At 38.6% G+C, this 13,876-nt stretch overlaps 4 protein-coding genes across 4 annotated transcripts; 2 read left to right on the top strand and 2 right to left on the bottom strand.

Annotated features, from left to right (window-relative positions):
• The first annotated feature begins 252 nt into the window (after nt 1–252).
• LOC17900636 (probable aminotransferase ACS10) lies at nt 253–2,451 on the top strand. The gene is made up of 4 exons (XM_023789294.1): nt 253–931; nt 1,014–1,109; nt 1,324–1,484; nt 1,572–2,451. Exons 1-4 carry the CDS (start codon nt 521–523, stop codon nt 2,434–2,436), a joined length of 1,533 nt encoding a protein of 510 aa, XP_023645062.1. The 5' UTR covers nt 253–520; the 3' UTR covers nt 2,437–2,451.
• Nucleotides 2,425–5,836, bottom strand: LOC17899173 (probable LRR receptor-like serine/threonine-protein kinase At1g12460). Its single transcript, XM_006303085.2, has 2 exons — nt 4,206–5,836; nt 2,425–4,118 (listed from the first exon to the last, which is right to left on the bottom strand). The coding sequence occupies exons 1-2, from the start codon at nt 5,357–5,359 to the stop codon at nt 2,624–2,626; spliced, it is 2,649 nt and encodes an 882-aa protein (XP_006303147.1). The 5' UTR covers nt 5,360–5,836; the 3' UTR covers nt 2,425–2,623.
• Nucleotides 5,837–6,887: 1,051 nt separating this feature from the next.
• On the bottom strand, nt 6,888–9,133 carry LOC17898021 (transmembrane protein 64). The gene is made up of 4 exons (XM_006303189.2): nt 8,621–9,133; nt 7,729–7,965; nt 7,406–7,623; nt 6,888–7,315 (listed from the first exon to the last, which is right to left on the bottom strand). The coding sequence occupies exons 1-4, from the start codon at nt 8,876–8,878 to the stop codon at nt 7,123–7,125; spliced, it is 906 nt and encodes a 301-aa protein (XP_006303251.1). The 5' UTR covers nt 8,879–9,133; the 3' UTR covers nt 6,888–7,122.
• A 1,349-nt stretch (nt 9,134–10,482) lies between these two features.
• On the top strand, nt 10,483–11,946 carry LOC17899380 (zinc finger A20 and AN1 domain-containing stress-associated protein 1). The gene is made up of 2 exons (XM_006304199.2): nt 10,483–10,726; nt 11,176–11,946. The coding sequence occupies exon 2, from the start codon at nt 11,212–11,214 to the stop codon at nt 11,710–11,712; it is 501 nt and encodes a 166-aa protein (XP_006304261.1). The 5' UTR covers nt 10,483–10,726; nt 11,176–11,211; the 3' UTR covers nt 11,713–11,946.
• The last annotated feature ends 1,930 nt before the right edge of the window (nt 11,947–13,876 follow it).

Below are 13,876 nucleotides of genomic sequence, written 5' to 3'. Positions count from 1 at the left end.
TTACAATAAAAAAAAACGCACCGTTTTAGAGTTACCAGAGGCCTTTGAAAGGCCCAGTTTATGATGATCGATTATTTCCTTTTCTCTTTCGATATAAATAAAAAAAGAAAGAAAAAAAAAGTGGAATGTATATCCGATTTGGGTCATTGTAGCTTGTGGTTGCGGAGGATGAAGACTAAAGGGTAACATGGTAGTTTTACATTCATCTCCCTCCAAAAAAATCTCAACGACTAAAAGAATCAAAACCCTTGAAGCAAGCAACGAATCAACGCCACTACCAAAAAATTCCAAACAACGACATCAGAAAATTCGTACTAAACAATTATCAAAGCTTCTCTCTGTGTTCTTTTAGTTCGCCGCTGACCCGATAATCCATTTACCCGACCTGGTTTCTAAAACTCACTCTAAGCTTCCGTTGTTCGCATGAGTTGGGTATAATGACCCGTGCCGGTATCTACCGGAGCCGGAGGGATACACACGATTCAGAGACATCTTCCGGGAAAGGCGGCGAACAACCGTGATGAGAGTGATCGTGCCTTTACAAGGAGTGGTTCAAGGCCGTGGTGGTTTAGTCTTGGGCTCTGTAATTCCTTGTGCTTTCTTCTACTTTCTCCAGTTTTATCTCAAACGAAACCGGATAGACGAACCCGAATCCGACCCGGCTATTCAGAACTCAGCCTCCTCTGCCAACAACTCGGGTTCCTCGAGTCCGACTCAATCGGAGCTTAATGGGTTGTCCAGGTCTCTCTCTCGGGTCAATATCACGCCGAGAAATTCCGGGGCTCACGTTTCTGTTTCGGTTCGGGCCAATAGTATCCTCAAAGGTGGGGATTCGCCGTATCACCTGGGACTGAGACGGGTCGAGGAGGATCCGTATGACGAGTCGGGTAACCCTGATGGCATCATCGAGCTTGGTTTAGCTCAGAACAAGGTCCAATAAGATCAAAAGTTTCGATTTTTTCTTTCGTGGTTCTCTGATTTTTTATAATCTACAATATGTTCTTCTTTTACAGTTGAGCTTGGATTGGGTTTCTCAAACTTCAATTGGAGTGCGTTTCAGTGGGGTTGCTTCATATGAGCCTCCTGATGGACTCATGGAGCTCAAAATGGTTATTTTCTTTTCAACTCTAAATTTTTTACCTTTCATTGACCCAATTATGATACAAATGAAATATTGAAGGAGGTGTAGATTTTCAAATTCTTTAGCATACTATTCGAAATTTACTATCTGTTCTTGATCATGCTTTACTGTCTACTGCTTTTGGATACTTCTAAGTTCTTGTTTTTTATCGAATGTGGATTTCTCATTTATATTGGAGACAGGGTGTGACAAGGCTCATGTCTGAAGCAACCAAGAATGCTGTTACCTTTGATCCATCGCAGTTGGTACTAACTTCTGGTGCAGCTTCAGCTATCGAGATTCTTTCCTTCTGCTTAGCTGATTCTGGAAACGCTTTCCTTGTTCCAACGCCGTGCTCTCCCGGGTAACGATTTCAGTTTATTGCTTGACTCTCTCTGGCTGCATAAGAATACTAATAGTCTGTAGCTTTAAAGCTGTTCGGTTTCTGCAGATTCAATGTGGATGTTAAATGGCGAAACGGAGTTGAAATCATACACGTTCCTTGCAGGAGTTCTGATAATTTCAATATATCCGTGACTGCGCTTGAACGGAGTTTCTCTCAAGCTAAGAAACGCGGTGTGAGAGTCCGCGGAATCATAATCTCAAACCCTTCCAATCCCATGGGAACTCTCTTGAGCAGAGAAAATCTCTATGCTCTTCTGGACTTCACCCGGGAGAAAAACATTCATATAATTTCCAACGAGATATTTGCTTGTTCGATCTACGGAGATGAAGAAGCAGAATTTGTCACTATAGCTGATATAGCTGAGACAGAAGAGAATCTTGACAAGGAAAGAGTTCACATCGTGTACGATCTGTCAAAAGACTTGTCTTTTCCAGGACTCAGAGCTGGCGCCATATACTCCTTCAATGAGAACATTCTAGCAGCTTCGAGAAAGCTCACAACGCTCTCACCGGTGTCATCGCCATCCCAACATTTGCTCCTTTCCGCAATCTCCAAACCGGAATTCATTCAAACATATGTAAAAACCAGTAGGCAGAGACTAAAGAGAATCTACTCAGAGTTTGTAAAAGGATTGAAAGGTTTAGGAATCGAGTGCATGAGAGGCAATGGAGGGTTGTTTTGTTGGGCAGATATGAGAGGATTGATGTCTTCTTACAGCGAGAGAGGCGAGATTGAGCTTTGGAACAAGTTCTTGAATATTGGTAAGATCAATGTAACACCAGGGTCCTGTTGTCATTGTATTGAACCAGGATGGTTTAGATTCTGTATCAGTAATTTGTCTGAGAAAGATGTGCTTGTAGTTATGAACCGTATCAGAAAAGTTTGTATAACATGTAAATCTCAAGATTGAAAATGCTTATCTACATTCGTCAAAACTCGGTTTGGTATTGTGTTAACCAGACTAACAATTTCATTGAACAAATGTAAGCCTAAACCGGAATATCACCAAAATCCAAAAGAATAACTTATTTCCCCTTAAACCCCACTTTCTAAGCTCTAAATACTACCCTGCACATTTTCTATGCAATCTTTACTCATCATGATCCAAATCCATTTCTGATTGATTCAAGAACCTGCACAACCTCAGCCATACTCGGTCTCTTCAATGGGCTCTCCGACGTACAAATCAGTCCTAACTTCATGACTTGAATAAGCTCATTCTCTTCGAAGTCTCTCAACCTTCTGTCAAAACAATCAGAAGCCGAACCAGTCTCCGATAAATCCCTCACATAATCTCTCAAGATCAAGACTTTGTTTTCTGATGGAGACTCCACTGGTTTTCTACCTGTAACCAGCTCAAGAAGAACTACACCATAACTATACACATCGCATTTATCACTTGCTCTCAAACTCTGCTGAGCTAGTTCGGGAGCAATATACCCCACTGCGTTGTGGAACTTCTTAGTCAAACCAAAGCTGTCCATAACCGGAAGAAACTTTTCTAGTCCATAATCCGATAGCTTTGCCTCATATCTTTCATCTAGAAGAATGTTGGTGGACTTAACATTGAGATGAAGAATCGCCGGTTTACAGTCATTGTGAAGGAAAGAGAGCGCTTTTGCGGTCCCTAAAGCAATCTGAAATCTTCTGTGCCAATTTAAATCGGTATTCCCATGGCTTGAGCTGGTTCCCGGGTAGATTCTTAGGTGTAGATTATCGTAGAGGCTACCGTTAGGGACAAATTCAGAGAGAATCAACTGCATAGTTGAGGAAAAGTAGTAACCTTGGAAAGAAGACAGATTCGTATGTTGCAAACCTCCAAGCCGTCCAATTTCCTGCTCAAACTCTTCTTGGTTTCTGATTCTTCCTAAAGTCTCAAGCTTCTTTACTGCAATGGAAACCCCTCCTTCGAAAGATGCTCTATAAACTGATCCAATCGACCCCATGCCAATAATATTTTCCTTGTCGAGCAAAGCTTTTGTACCCACCTCCCAATCTTCATACTTTGATGGCAAATTCTTGCTGAAAAGAACAAGTTTTCCGATAATCACACCAGAAGAGTCAATTGAAGACGCCAGAGGAGTGGTTTCAACTGTAAGTATTTCTTCGTTTTTCCTCCTTTTACGAGCTCTTAGATTCAAAGCAAGCACTATACAGACACCGAAGAGGATAACAACAGCCGCAATAATAACAATGATAACTGAAATGCTTAGAGCATTAGAATTTCTGGATGTTGTTGCAGCTCCATGTGAATTGCAGGGAGTTACAAGTGGATCACCGCAGAGGAAAGGGTTGTCCAAAAATGCAGAAGATCCAAAAGCTTGCATCACTGGAACATGAGGGATAACACCGGAGAGATTGTTATAGGAGACATTAAAATGCGTTAGTGTATTCAAATTCCCGAGGGAAGATGGGATTGACCCTGAGAGCGAGTTATGTGAAAGATCAAGAAACTGGATTCTGGAGAGCTTTCCAAGATCAGATGGGATACTTCCATTGAGATGGTTTTGATGCAGATCAAGAATCTCTAGGTTTGTTAAGTTTAATAGCTTCTTAGGGATCTCTCCTACTAAATCATTCCCTGAAACATCTCTGCCAACAACAACAAAACATTTTACAACAATGTGAGATTCAGAAATCAAATACAGTAACAAGAATTGAACAATAATTAGAACTTACAGTTCAAGAAGTACTCTGCAATTGGATATATCCTCTGGTATTTCACCAATGAGGTTGAGATTATGCAGATTCAAAACCTGTAGGAACTCCAAATTTCCAATCTCCCTTGGTATCTCCCCATCTATAGAATTATCACCTAATCTGATCACCGAGAGTTTCTCCATCTTCCCGATACCTCCCGGGATACTCCCATTCAGCTTGTTAGACTCCACATCCAAAAGTTTGAGACTTTTGCACCCCGTTACACTAGTAGGTATCCTCCCGGCTAACTCATTCGATGAAGCATCCAAAAACTCTAAACTATCACTGCAATCAGTTATCTCTCCAATCTCCCCACCAAACCGGTTCCAAGAAACATTGACATAGGTTATATTCTCGAATCTAAGAACCTCAAAAGGCGCTGATCCATGGAACAAATTGCTTCCGAAATCGACAAGACGCAATCTCTGACATTTAGGTATCTCCTCAGAGACATCACCAGATAACAAATTGTTTCTCACTGAGATATACTCAAGCACCGGAATTTCACAAATCCTAGGAGGCAACACTCCCTTCAGATTATTGTAAGACAAATCAAATCCTTCAAGGTTGTTACAGTTCACGATTGAAGCAGGGATTGATCCAGAGAGATTGTTATGAGACAGTGAAACAAATTTGGTCTTGTTACAGAAATTAAACAGAGAAACCGGAATCTCTCCAGAGAAACCATTTCTAGACAAGTCGAGAAACCTTAAGCTAGACAAATCACCAATAAACTCCGGGATTGAACCAGACAACGAATTCGAACTAACATTAATCGTCCACAAAGTTTGTAACTTTGAGTAATCCAACGGTAAATTACCTGTAAACCTGTTGCCAAACAAGGTCAGAACTCGAACAAACTTCAGATTTGACAATCCCGGAGATAGGGTTCCGGCGAGACTTGTATTCCACAGAACGATTTTGTCCACGAAACCTTCTGGGTTACAAGTGACTCCATTAAAGCTGTTGCAGAGGTCGCCGTCGGAGACCCAAGAGGCCAAGCTGTTGTACGGATCGTCACTGACACTGTCTTTGAACTGAAGCAAAACGTCTCGCTCATTGATTGTATCAGAGCGAGCAGCTGAAATGTAGGTGAGAGTTAACAAAACCAGAAAAAGATGAACCTTTCTCATGTTCAGCTGATAAAGGCGTCTACCCAAATGACATTCTCGGTTCAGGATCCGAACCCGAACCCGAAACTGAACCCGGTTTGATAATCTACAATCTTGAGCTCCAAATTGGGATCCGTCCTTCAACACCAGAATCAAGAACAAGTAGCAGCATTTATGAACCGAAATGTGAAACTAAACGGTTGATTTTTTTCTTGGGATTGAGCTAAAGCTTAAAACTTTTGAGCTGCTTCTGCATTTATTTAAGTCATCCTTAACGGCTAGAAAGAAAGAAGAAAAAAATCTACCGACCAAAGTCAACACTCTCCAAGAAACGACAAAAGAAGAAAGAATCACAGATTCAAGAACTACCCATGAACAGAGAATAAACCAGATTTGTGGGGTTTTTGCAAGTTTGTGAACCAAACACAACTGAAAAAATAAAATAAGAAGGTGGTTGTTCAGGACAGAACTGAGCTCATCTTGCATTATAGAGAAGAAGAGTAATGTGTGTGCCTTGGCTGGAAAGTTAACTTAATGAACGAATTAAATTCTCTCACTCTCTCTGGCTTCCACCAAACGAAGAAGAAGCACGTGCCTTGCTTTGTTCATCGTCTATATGTTCGATACATACAATGTCATATATGTGTATAAGTAAACATTATATGTAATGGAAGGAGAGTGTCTGCTTGTCTGTTCTTCTACCAAAGCATTTATTCTCTCTTTCACCAACTATCATGCCATTAAACAATCCCTACCTAATTGTTTTCACAAATTGTGTGAATAAAATTCTAGAAATACCGATTTTTTTAAGAAAAAAGAGAAAAACAAGTAGTTATGGTCTGGTCCCCATTGCAAACATATTGAATGTGTGTACAGAGAATTGTACATTTAATATTTCTATTCAAATGATCAGAAACTATTGGGACTTGGGAGTATATATATTTACATATTTTCAAGTTTTATAGTACATGAATGAGTTGATTTTAAGGCAATCTTGAATCTACATGGCTTTTGATGATCATCATTCAGGGTAGTTATAATTTGTGATATGTGTTGGGGTTAATTCATAATAAGTTAAGAGGTCCAATTCCAAATGAAACTTTTGGAAACTTATGGGCTTTTTTAAAAAGGGGAAGAGAATTAGAGACAGAGACGGATGAGTGAGTGACCAAAAAAGCAAAAACGTCTTTCTGTCATTTGTTTGTTTCTGTGGCTTTTCTTCTCTCTGTTTTATTTCATTGAGTTTGCTTCTCTATTTTGTTTTTGTTCATGATTATGTTGAAGATTTTTTTGATTTAGTTCTCTGAGAGGCTCATTGATGGATAAAAGATAATTCATCAAAGCATAGAGAGGACACACAATCTTCAAGATGAGTCATTGAATAGCAATTCAAAATCATTACCATTGTACACTTGTCATAGTAAATTATTTTGCCTTTGTAACCATTTTCATAGATGTCTTGTTCCAGTTTCCAATCATGCTTTGTGTCGGGAAATTTAATTGAATCTCTTTACAGTATTAACGTCACTTTTATTATTGTACTACAAGAAGAAGAAAAAAGTAGTAGATTGAAAAGAGTTTAGATGATCTAATCAATATACATTGAAAATTTTCAAAATTCAGTTGATATATATATTATATACAAGAAAAAGACATAAAAATATTCATTTTCAAATGAAGATGAATAACAAAAAGAAAACAAAACATATATATTATGAGATCAATTTCAAGTCGTGTTAGATGGGGGCATGTTGTGGTAACGAAGCGCTTCGTGGTGAAAAGAGTTAAAGTATTGGACTTTGTAGCGTCTCCACTTCCTCTGCTTGCATTGCACTTAGTTTCTTCTTTGCATAGATTGTGCAGACTATAGTTGCGCTTGCAGTTACACAGAATCCTACAACATTCACGACTATCTCCACAACCGAAAGCGTGTGTCTCTCATCTGATGCAACTGCTAGTGTTCTTAGCATTATTCCCCTGCATATAACCAAAAAAAACACCAATCTAAGATTCTGCAGAAACATGTCTGAACACAGAGACAGGAGGCAGAGAGAAGGAGGCATATACGTGTAAATTGAGACGAAGATCTCAGGAACCATTCCAACAAGAGACCCTAAGATGTATGGACCGTAGTGAACTCCAGTCGCTAATGCGCAGTAGTTGTATATTATGTAAGGGAATGGAGAGACACGGATTAGAGTGACTGCTTGAAACTGATGAAACCATGTTCCTTCACCAGCAGCTCTAAGTATGGCTGCTTTTTTCGGATATTGCTTCAGCCATTCCTGCACAAAAGACCAGGAAGAAAATGGCCAAGTTGATCATCTATAGTTTAATAAGTATTCAAGCCAAAGAGTGCACAAGATTCCAGTGTTTGAGATGATGCTTACTTGCATCTTGTGGAGAAAGAGATGTCCGATTAAGAAAGGAAGAGTAACACCTATTGATGCTGCTGAGAAAATCAATAGAAACCCCTTTCCATAACCAAATGTAAGACCAGCCATCCACATGGAAGGAGAAGATGGAAGAAGAATGCTTGGGAACAATGCCACCGAGGCAAAGAGTAGAAGACCGAGAATTGGAATGCTGAAAGTGTTTCTCACCCAATTTATAAATGGAATCAGTTCCTGAAACGTAATATGTAAACACAGCAGCATATATGAGGATATACTTCACGTTTCATAACATAAAGAGACCAACTCTATTAGACTATCACAGATCTCAAAATTTGCATGATATTGACAAACATCAAAATGGATCACTTTACAAACACATACACAAAATGCTGCAAATCCATTCAAGTAATTCAAATTTATGTACAAATTTACATTCAAACTTAACGCTGGTGAGCTGCAATGGAGTATAAAGACAGCAGCCACGCCACAGACCTCCCAATAAACAATGTCTAACATCACAAGTGAAACTACAGATACGTTTGGAACAGCAAGTAAACATAGTAGATGTGAAAACACCAAATAGAGCTCATCGATACTATACAAAATGGCAAACCACAGACAATTTACATTTTGCAGAATTGGACGAAATTTCCAAGCTTTGGTGGCTGAGCTCACAAATTATCTGGTGTTAATAGGTTATACAGCGCCAAAATTTGGCATTCAATGAACTTATACATGTTCTCAATGTAAAGACACAAGAACCCTAATTTTCAAAAAATCAAAACCCACCAGAAGAAGCTAGAATCCTTACGCATATCCTAATTCAATCAAATGCAACCAATAAGCAAGCATCAGATCTTCGACAGAAAGAAAATAAAAAACCAACCTTTTCGATCAAAAAGGGACCAATCCATTTGATAATTACAAAAGCCAAAGAACCCAAACAAACGCCCAGGGAGATCAATTTCACCCAGAACCAGACAGAAGTAACCGATCCAATCGAACATCCCGATGATGATGATGATGATTCCGCCGATGAACCTTCTTCTTCATCCGATCCTCCTCTCAATTTCACATAATCACCATTTTCGGCTCTCAAATTCAGCTCAGGCACCGTCCCATCGACGCCATTGCTGTACGTCATAGATCGAGAGAAGATTACCCTAAAAAAAAATGAATCCTTTTTCCCAAAACAAAAACAAAAAATATCTGAAAAGCTTCCCGTCAGATTCGTTTTGCGCCTCTGTTTTTGTCTTCGGTTTCCTTAAGAGTAATGAGACCGTTAGATCAAATGGTGGTGATCGGAGAGAGCGAATGGGTTTAGAAGATAGAAGCATCTGAATCATATTATTTCATTACCATAATTTAAAAAGGAAGAATAATATCCCAATAATTAGGTGGTTTACTTTCAAATTATTAAACCGGTGTCGCAATCAGACAAGTGGAGACATATGGTTGGCTAATAGCTGTTTTGCTCACGAAGCGCCGAGTCAATCATATGGCTAAGCGAGTTGCGTTGCTCTCGAGTCTTGAGAGTTGAGTCCCTTCGCTTTATATTCGCTTTGCCGTCACGGTGGGTACATCATACATGTTGTATGTTCGGATGTTCCTTTCTAACTTTGTTTTTTTTTTTGCAAAAACTAATATTGATGAGATGTGTAAAAATATAATTAGTTTTGGATAACATATGCTTCATGATGATTGATGAAACTATACAATTAACGACTAACGATATATGTAAATCATTCAAATTTAGTTGCTTTGAAGCATCAAAGAGAAAGAGGGAAACAAGACAATGAAAAGCAACCCAAATATGATACTTAGAAGCAAATGAAAATAAAATAAAATTGGTCCCTAAATAATTTAAGTTTCTTGTAAGTGGACATTTGTATATTACTAATAACACGAAGCACCAATGAAGAGCATAAGAAGTTATATATATATATATCCGATTCTTACATAAGTCAATTTCAAACATAGACATATATTTAGAAGTGTAGATCACAAGTTCACAACTACAGGATAGGAACATATATATACAACATCAGTTTGAGAAAAACAGGAGAGTAGTTTGCTGAAAATAAAAATGCAGGTTCAGTTTTAGCTTTAAAGAAAAGAACGTAATTTTGTGTTAGGCTCATCAGGACTCGTTATTATATGTTTACTGTCTGTAAACACACTTTGCGTGAATCACCTAATCAATTTGATGTCAAGACCCGAATGTTTTCACCCACATAGCATTTTGGTAACATAATGGTACGTAGAAGAAGGAATCTACCATTCTTAAGTACGTACGCGCATAGTAGGATCACATCATAATCATCAACCTCATCACATTCCCAATCAAATCACACACAATAAAAAAGAGCGACTGACTAATCGCGTCGGGACAAACGCGCCACTTTCCTTTCTTTATCCTCTGTTACGTCACCGTCCAACCAGCTCAGCCTGTCCCCACAAACCAAACCCGGTTCACATAAACCGGTTTATCATCTATCTATCACGAACTGAGAACCAAAACTTTATCCGTAATCCACAAACACCCAAAAAAAAGTATCGACAACCCCACCCATTTTTATATCAACTTTTTAATACAAAGTTCCAATCACTACCGTTGGATTATAAAACGATGAGTTCATCACTCTCCGTTTGTTTCATCGAACGACTATTATAAGACGATGTGTAAAATATCCCGTGCGCCTCAACGCATACGAATAAAACCATTTGACCACAATCACATAGACAACCGCAAAAGAACCAAAAGAGTCTGGTTTCTGTTTTGTCTAACTTTTTCTCTCTGGCGAAAAGCTAAAGAGGCTTTGGTTACGGTCTCGGTCTCCTATCAAATCACGAACTTCTTGTCTGTAATTTTGCTGTGATTTATACACCGGGTGAGATATTTTCTCTACCGAGACTTGTCGCCGGAAACTAAAGCGCAGAGACAGAGATATCGGAAAATTTGGTCTCCGCCTGCTGAGCTTTGCGGAATCAGGTAAATTTTCTTACTGGTTTTGTTCTATTAAGATTTGAAGATTTTGTGTTTCGTGGTCTTGTTCTTCGTTTGATTCCTTAATCTATATCCAGAACCATTCTTTTTCATTTTTTTTTTTGCGGCGTGAGGGTGAAATAGTCTTTTTGGGTTACACGCTGACCTGGTCGTGAGTAGTTGACTAAATGACGCATTTACTCCTCAACTTTATTAAGAGTCCCATGGGTATTTTCGTCATAATGAGATAAATGATTTTTTAAGTCTTTTCTCGCGTGAGTAACAAGCCAAGAATCTCCATTTTCTAAATCTATTGATATTCTCAATTTCCCTTTTTCTCTCTCGACGATTCTCTATCAAAGTGGAACCATAAAATTAAAGAAAACCCTAACCCTAATTCCAATCATCTGTTCTTCCATTCACGATTTGTGTTTTCTTTCTTTTTTAATTTGCAGTAGGATTTCGATTTAGAGTTTGGGCGATTCTCAATTATGGGTTCCGAGCAAAACGACGGCACAAGCTTCTGTCCCTCAGAGCCAAAGCTCTGCGTCAATGGCTGTGGCTTCTTCGGAAGTCCATCGAACATGAACCTCTGTTCCAAATGCTACAGAGACATCCGAGCCAAGGAGGAGCAAGCCGCTTCTGCTAAAGCCGCCGTCGAGAAATCGCTAAACCCTAACAAACCCAAAATCCAACCACAACAGAGCAAGGATGTCACTTCCGGCGTTGTCGAATCCGGGTCCTCATCATCATCAACGAGCGGCGACGGAGCAGCTCCCGTGGATCCGCCGAAATCGACGGCCACGAGATGCTTGAGCTGCAACAAGAAAGTGGGCGTGACGGGTTTCAAGTGCAAGTGTGGGAGCACTTTCTGTGGAGCTCATAGATATCCAGAGACTCATGACTGCGAATTCGATTTCAAAGGAGTGGCCAGAGAAGCTATTGCTAAGTCCAATCCTGTGGTGAAGGCTGATAAGGTTGACAGGATATGAATTGGTGATAAGACAAAAATGTCTGCTTGTGTTCTCTTTGTTTTCAAAGGATCGTGATGTTGGTTGCTTTGGCTCTTTTTTTTTTTATGCTCTTGTTATCGTTTGATTTGCTCTCTAGGGTTTCTTAGGAAGTTAGGGTTTGCTATTATATGTGATTTCATGATTTGGAACGCTGGATTTGTTGTTCTGTAATAAAATTTGTTCGTTATATCAGAAGATTTGTGTTCTTTATTGTTAGAGCTTACTTCTTCTTACCTGGAGGAAGTTGAATCGTTTGAAGTTGTTGAATTTGTCTTGGCTTGTTTATAGGGGAATTCATGGACAAGTTTGGGGTTGTATGTAGCTTATGGTGGATAAAAGTGCGTAGCTTGATAGTTCTGAACTGAAGGTATCGTCTTAAGGAGTTGAATGTTCTTATTGATGTATCTTACTACTAGGATTCTCTTGGTTTGTTTATAGGGGACTTATTGAGAAGTTGGGGTTCGTATGTAGCTTATGGTGGATTGAGTGTGTCGCTTGATAGCTCTGAAACTGAAGATGTCTTCCAGGGAATTTATCTGTATCAAACCGTGGAAGATACCTCTGGTTTGTTTTATAGTGGAGTTATGAAAAAGTGGGTTTGTATATAGCTTATGGTGGATAAAGTAAGTATCTTTATAGTTGTATTAAACCGTGGAAGATACCTGTGGTTTGTTTTATAGTGGAGTTATGGAATAGTGGATTTTGTATATAGCTTATGGTGGATAAAGTATGTAACTTGATAGTTGTATCAAGCCATGGAAGATACCTCTGATTTGTTTATATGGGAGTTATGAAAAAGAGGGGTTTGTATATAGCTTATGGTGGATAAAGGATGTAACTTGATAGTTGTGAAACGTAAGATGTCGTCTTGGGAGTTTATCTGTAGTGAAAAAGTGGGGTTTATATATAGCTTATGGTTGGTAAACTATGTAACTTGATGATTCTGAAACTGAAGATGTCGTGTAGGGTATCTGTATTGAACCATGGAAGAGTTGGATGTCTTTAGTTGAGGTGTTTAAGTGTCCTGGATTGAATGAGTTATTGATTTTGCTACTTCGTCTTAGCTGGGGAAATTAGTGTTCTTCTTACCTGGAGAAAGTTTGATTCATTTATAGTTGTAGAACTTGGAATAAGTGGAGTTTGTATATAGCCTATGGATGATTAATGATTGAAGTTGTCAAAGTAGTTTATCTGCATCAAACCATGGAAATATTAAGAGATGTCTTGAAGTTTAGGTGATAGCATTCAGTGAATGAATAAATCATTGATTTCTGTCATCGCACTTTACTTGATAGATTTGAAGGGGCTCGGTTATGGCCAGGATTGCAGATTGTAGACTCTATTAAGATGGTTTGATTAATAGGATTCAGAGTAGTAAAAGATAGCAGGAGTTGTAGTTGAAGCTGGTGGTCAGTTAAAACGGCTGGTTGAATTAGCCAATGGGCCAATGCAGATCTTTGAATGGTGTGTATTGAACATGTCGCTGTCTACAATCAAGTCCAATAGTTGTATCCGATCTGTTTTCTATTAAAGGAGTATCTATCCAAATATATTAATGTCTTTGCAGGGCCGCTGAAATGATCTGAAATTTTGCACTATGAACTAGATTTGATTTCCAATACAGTTTTTATATTGTCTAAACTCTTAACCGAGAATTGAATGAAATTAAAATTGTGATGTCAAAACTGAGATTGCTTAACCTAGGAGTTGAGATAAGACTGTTTCTTTGGTATGAACTGAAAAAGAAGAAGAAATGATATATAACTTGTGTCCTTTTGATATGGTAAACTGTTGTTTTCACCATCACTTCTTTGATGGTTACATTACAAATCTTGGGTCCATATTCCGGATCTTATCAAACAATTTACAAAAAGCAAAGAGAGAAAAAGTAATGCACTATAGTTGTCTGTATAAAAAAACCTAACAAATGAACATATGTAAAAGACTTTTAATATTTTCAACTGTGAAGTATGTTTTGTACTTGTTTGCTATAAGGCTTTTATAATTTTTCTCTTATATATAAAGAAATAGTGGGAAGATGAAGGAAGACCTTATTGCGACATTGCAACCTTTGGAAAACCACTTTCAGGCCCATGTCATGATGCAAAATATCAAATGATCTGACCTTGCATCAGTTGTATAA

The sequence above is a fragment of the Capsella rubella genome, unplaced genomic scaffold (genome assembly GCF_000375325.1).
Source record: "Capsella rubella cultivar Monte Gargano unplaced genomic scaffold, Caprub1_0 scaffold_1, whole genome shotgun sequence".
Taxonomy (NCBI): domain Eukaryota; kingdom Viridiplantae; phylum Streptophyta; class Magnoliopsida; order Brassicales; family Brassicaceae; genus Capsella; species Capsella rubella.
Note: the sequence above shows the minus strand (reverse complement) of the source record. Positions and strands in the feature narration are given on the sequence as shown.

Excerpts from the sequence above, each read along its gene's own strand:
- LOC17900636 (XM_023789294.1), top strand. The coding sequence starts at position 521 with ATGAGAGTGATCGTGCCTTTACAAGGAGTGGTTCAAGGCCGTGGTGGT. Across the intron at positions 932-1,013 it reads TTGGTTTAGCTCAGAACAAG|TTGAGCTTGGATTGGGTTTC; the intron begins GTCCAATAAGAT and ends CTTCTTTTACAG. Across the intron at positions 1,485-1,571 it reads CCAACGCCGTGCTCTCCCGG|ATTCAATGTGGATGTTAAAT; the intron begins GTAACGATTTCA and ends CGGTTTCTGCAG.
- LOC17899173 (XM_006303085.2), bottom strand. The coding sequence starts at position 5,359 with ATGAGAAAGGTTCATCTTTTTCTGGTTTTGTTAACTCTCACCTACATT. Across the intron at positions 4,119-4,205 it reads TGCAGAGTACTTCTTGAACT|AGATGTTTCAGGGAATGATT; the intron begins GTAAGTTCTAAT and ends TGTTGTTGGCAG.
- LOC17898021 (XM_006303189.2), bottom strand. The coding sequence starts at position 8,878 with ATGACGTACAGCAATGGCGTCGATGGGACGGTGCCTGAGCTGAATTTG. Across the intron at positions 7,624-7,728 it reads TCTTTCTCCACAAGATGCAA|GAATGGCTGAAGCAATATCC; the intron begins GTAAGCATCATC and ends TCTTTTGTGCAG. Across the intron at positions 7,316-7,405 it reads ATCTTCGTCTCAATTTACAC|GGGAATAATGCTAAGAACAC; the intron begins GTATATGCCTCC and ends GGTTATATGCAG.
- LOC17899380 (XM_006304199.2), top strand. The coding sequence starts at position 11,212 with ATGGGTTCCGAGCAAAACGACGGCACAAGCTTCTGTCCCTCAGAGCCA.